Below are 2044 nucleotides of genomic sequence, written 5' to 3'. Positions count from 1 at the left end.
GAGGAGGAGGAGGAGGAGGAGGAGGAGGAGGAGAAAACAGGAAAAATCAACCCAATAGTAATAACAACTACTGTTATAACAAATAAGTAGGATAGAAACCGAAAAACTAGGGTTGGTTGTTATTTGGCCAACTTAGACCGGCGACTTCGGCAAGTGTTAGTGCAAACAGCGATATGGATACGGATTGCAAGGAAGGCCGCTGTGTTGATCACTGTCTGCCCTCCATTCGCCAGCACGAGAGGCTGCGGTCGCGTAAGATAGCATCAAGTGAACACATGCGGCTTGTTCATTGATACTATGGTAACGGAGCAACGAATTTTACAAACTCCGCTACTTAGATCACTGCCTTGTATTTGGTAGTCCATCATGTCATTGGCACATTAACAATCAAGCTACTTTTCCGACTTAAATATACTAAACACTCCTATTGAGGGCTTAGATGCTAAGAGAGTCTGACATACGTGACGAAAGTGCCTTATGTTGTTGAGCGGTTGAACAAATGCTGCATCCAAACACACTCCTAAGTGCATCATTATTGTCAAATTAAATAGGCTGTAAATCTCGAGGATGTGGTACTTACAAGTGGAGGATGCGGTGTCGCCCCAGAAAACGAATGATGGATACTGGCTTGAATCAAAATGCTCCTCGTCACATCACTTTAAATCGTCGCTTGGCAACACCAGTATCGGTCACTCGCTGTCTGGTGGGACACAAAGTCCTCCACTTGTAAGCACTACATCCTCCAGATTTGCAGCCTTTTAAGGGTGGCAGTAACAATGCCGCACTTTTGTAGTTAAACTTGCTAAATTTGGGAGTCCTTATTTCCTTCCATTAGAACAGAATTCATAAAATGGTCAAAGAACTGATCTGCAAGGTGGTTGTAGATTTCAAATTGATAAAATTTTTATAAATAGTGGATAGTAGATAGTAGGGACTGTCGAAGACTGTGCTAGTGAGATGGCCTGGATAGAATACAGGGAAATGCAAGTTTCCATGTATTGGTGGCTCTGGCTCTGATCAAACCTTGCCACTTATTATCGTGATGAAAAGTGGATAATTTCCGCATGGTTATAGTCAAACTGTAAAATGCTCTCGAGTGCAACAACTCTGTGATCTAGAATTTTGAGCAAGAAGCATTAGAAACCAGCGCATTAGTGGAGAACTTGAGAATCGAATTTTCATCTTAATGAAAATTCTAGGCATTAGAAGTCATCAGCAAATCCAAATTATGTGGCCAAATAAACGTGTTGGAAAACAAACCCCACTTTCCGCAGTGTAGGATGGTTATCGCCTTGAATGGCAATTAATAAGTTGACAAACAAATAGGTAAACAAAGAACAGAATATAAGTGCTTGGCAGTGGGAAATTACTTCGGAAGGTATTTGGATGCGTATAGATCTAAAAGCATGCTTTTCTAAAGTAAAAAGATGTTGCATTGGTAGAACTTGTTAGTATATGATGCAAAATAAGGAAAGTTATCCATTCTCCATTAAAAAATCTTGCCAGGATATTAGGAGTCCTCGGTGTTGTGCGAATGCAATTACCATGCTATCATTTTGCTGCAATTTGCACTGCAATCATCGCCTTGTCTTCACATGCAGTTGGCATAAATCTGTTCTAACAAACACTCATCCTAAACGCATTTTGGTAAGCCGTAGAGCCCAAAATGGATTTATTTTTTATTTGCACAAATTGTGCCAGTCGTTGGTAAACGCAAATCCAAATTTCGTATTCGCTAACACCGAATCAACCGCTTTCTTAAATGCAGGGCTGTGTAAACCGTCACGTTTTGGAGGTCCGCGGGAGCGGCTTAACCACTCAGTTTTTATTGAACTACCAGTATATTCTTTAATAGAAAATGGGTTCAAGCATAATGAATACGGAAAGCTTTTTTGGCATATTTTTTTTGCATTTTTACGGTTCTTTAATAGATCGTTTTATGTGACGTGGCAACCTAATCTACCCCATTCCTGTTATTTATGGATACAAAGTAGGCTCTACTGTAATACGATAGTAGTTTATCCCTCGGCACTGGTGAGGCGCC

At 40.6% G+C, this 2044-nt stretch overlaps 1 protein-coding gene across 1 annotated transcript in view; it reads left to right on the top strand. All coding sequences in view use genetic code 11, as the record gives it.

Moving 5' to 3' along the window:
• Nucleotides 1-1455: 1455 nt before the first annotated feature.
• Nucleotides 1456-2044, top strand: part of EGR_07025 (hypothetical protein) — a gene marked incomplete at both ends in the record, with an annotated part of 1961 nt that continues 1372 nt past the window's right edge. Inside the window, one exon of the mRNA XM_024496274.1 lies at nt 1456-1647. Within this exon, the coding sequence (XP_024349301.1) occupies nt 1456-1647 (192 nt within the window). The remainder of the gene's footprint in view (nt 1648-2044) is intronic.

This window comes from Echinococcus granulosus (genome assembly GCF_000524195.1).
Source record: "Echinococcus granulosus chromosome Unknown EG_S00068, whole genome shotgun sequence".
Taxonomy (NCBI): domain Eukaryota; kingdom Metazoa; phylum Platyhelminthes; class Cestoda; order Cyclophyllidea; family Taeniidae; genus Echinococcus; species Echinococcus granulosus.
Note: the sequence above shows the minus strand (reverse complement) of the source record. Positions and strands in the feature narration are given on the sequence as shown.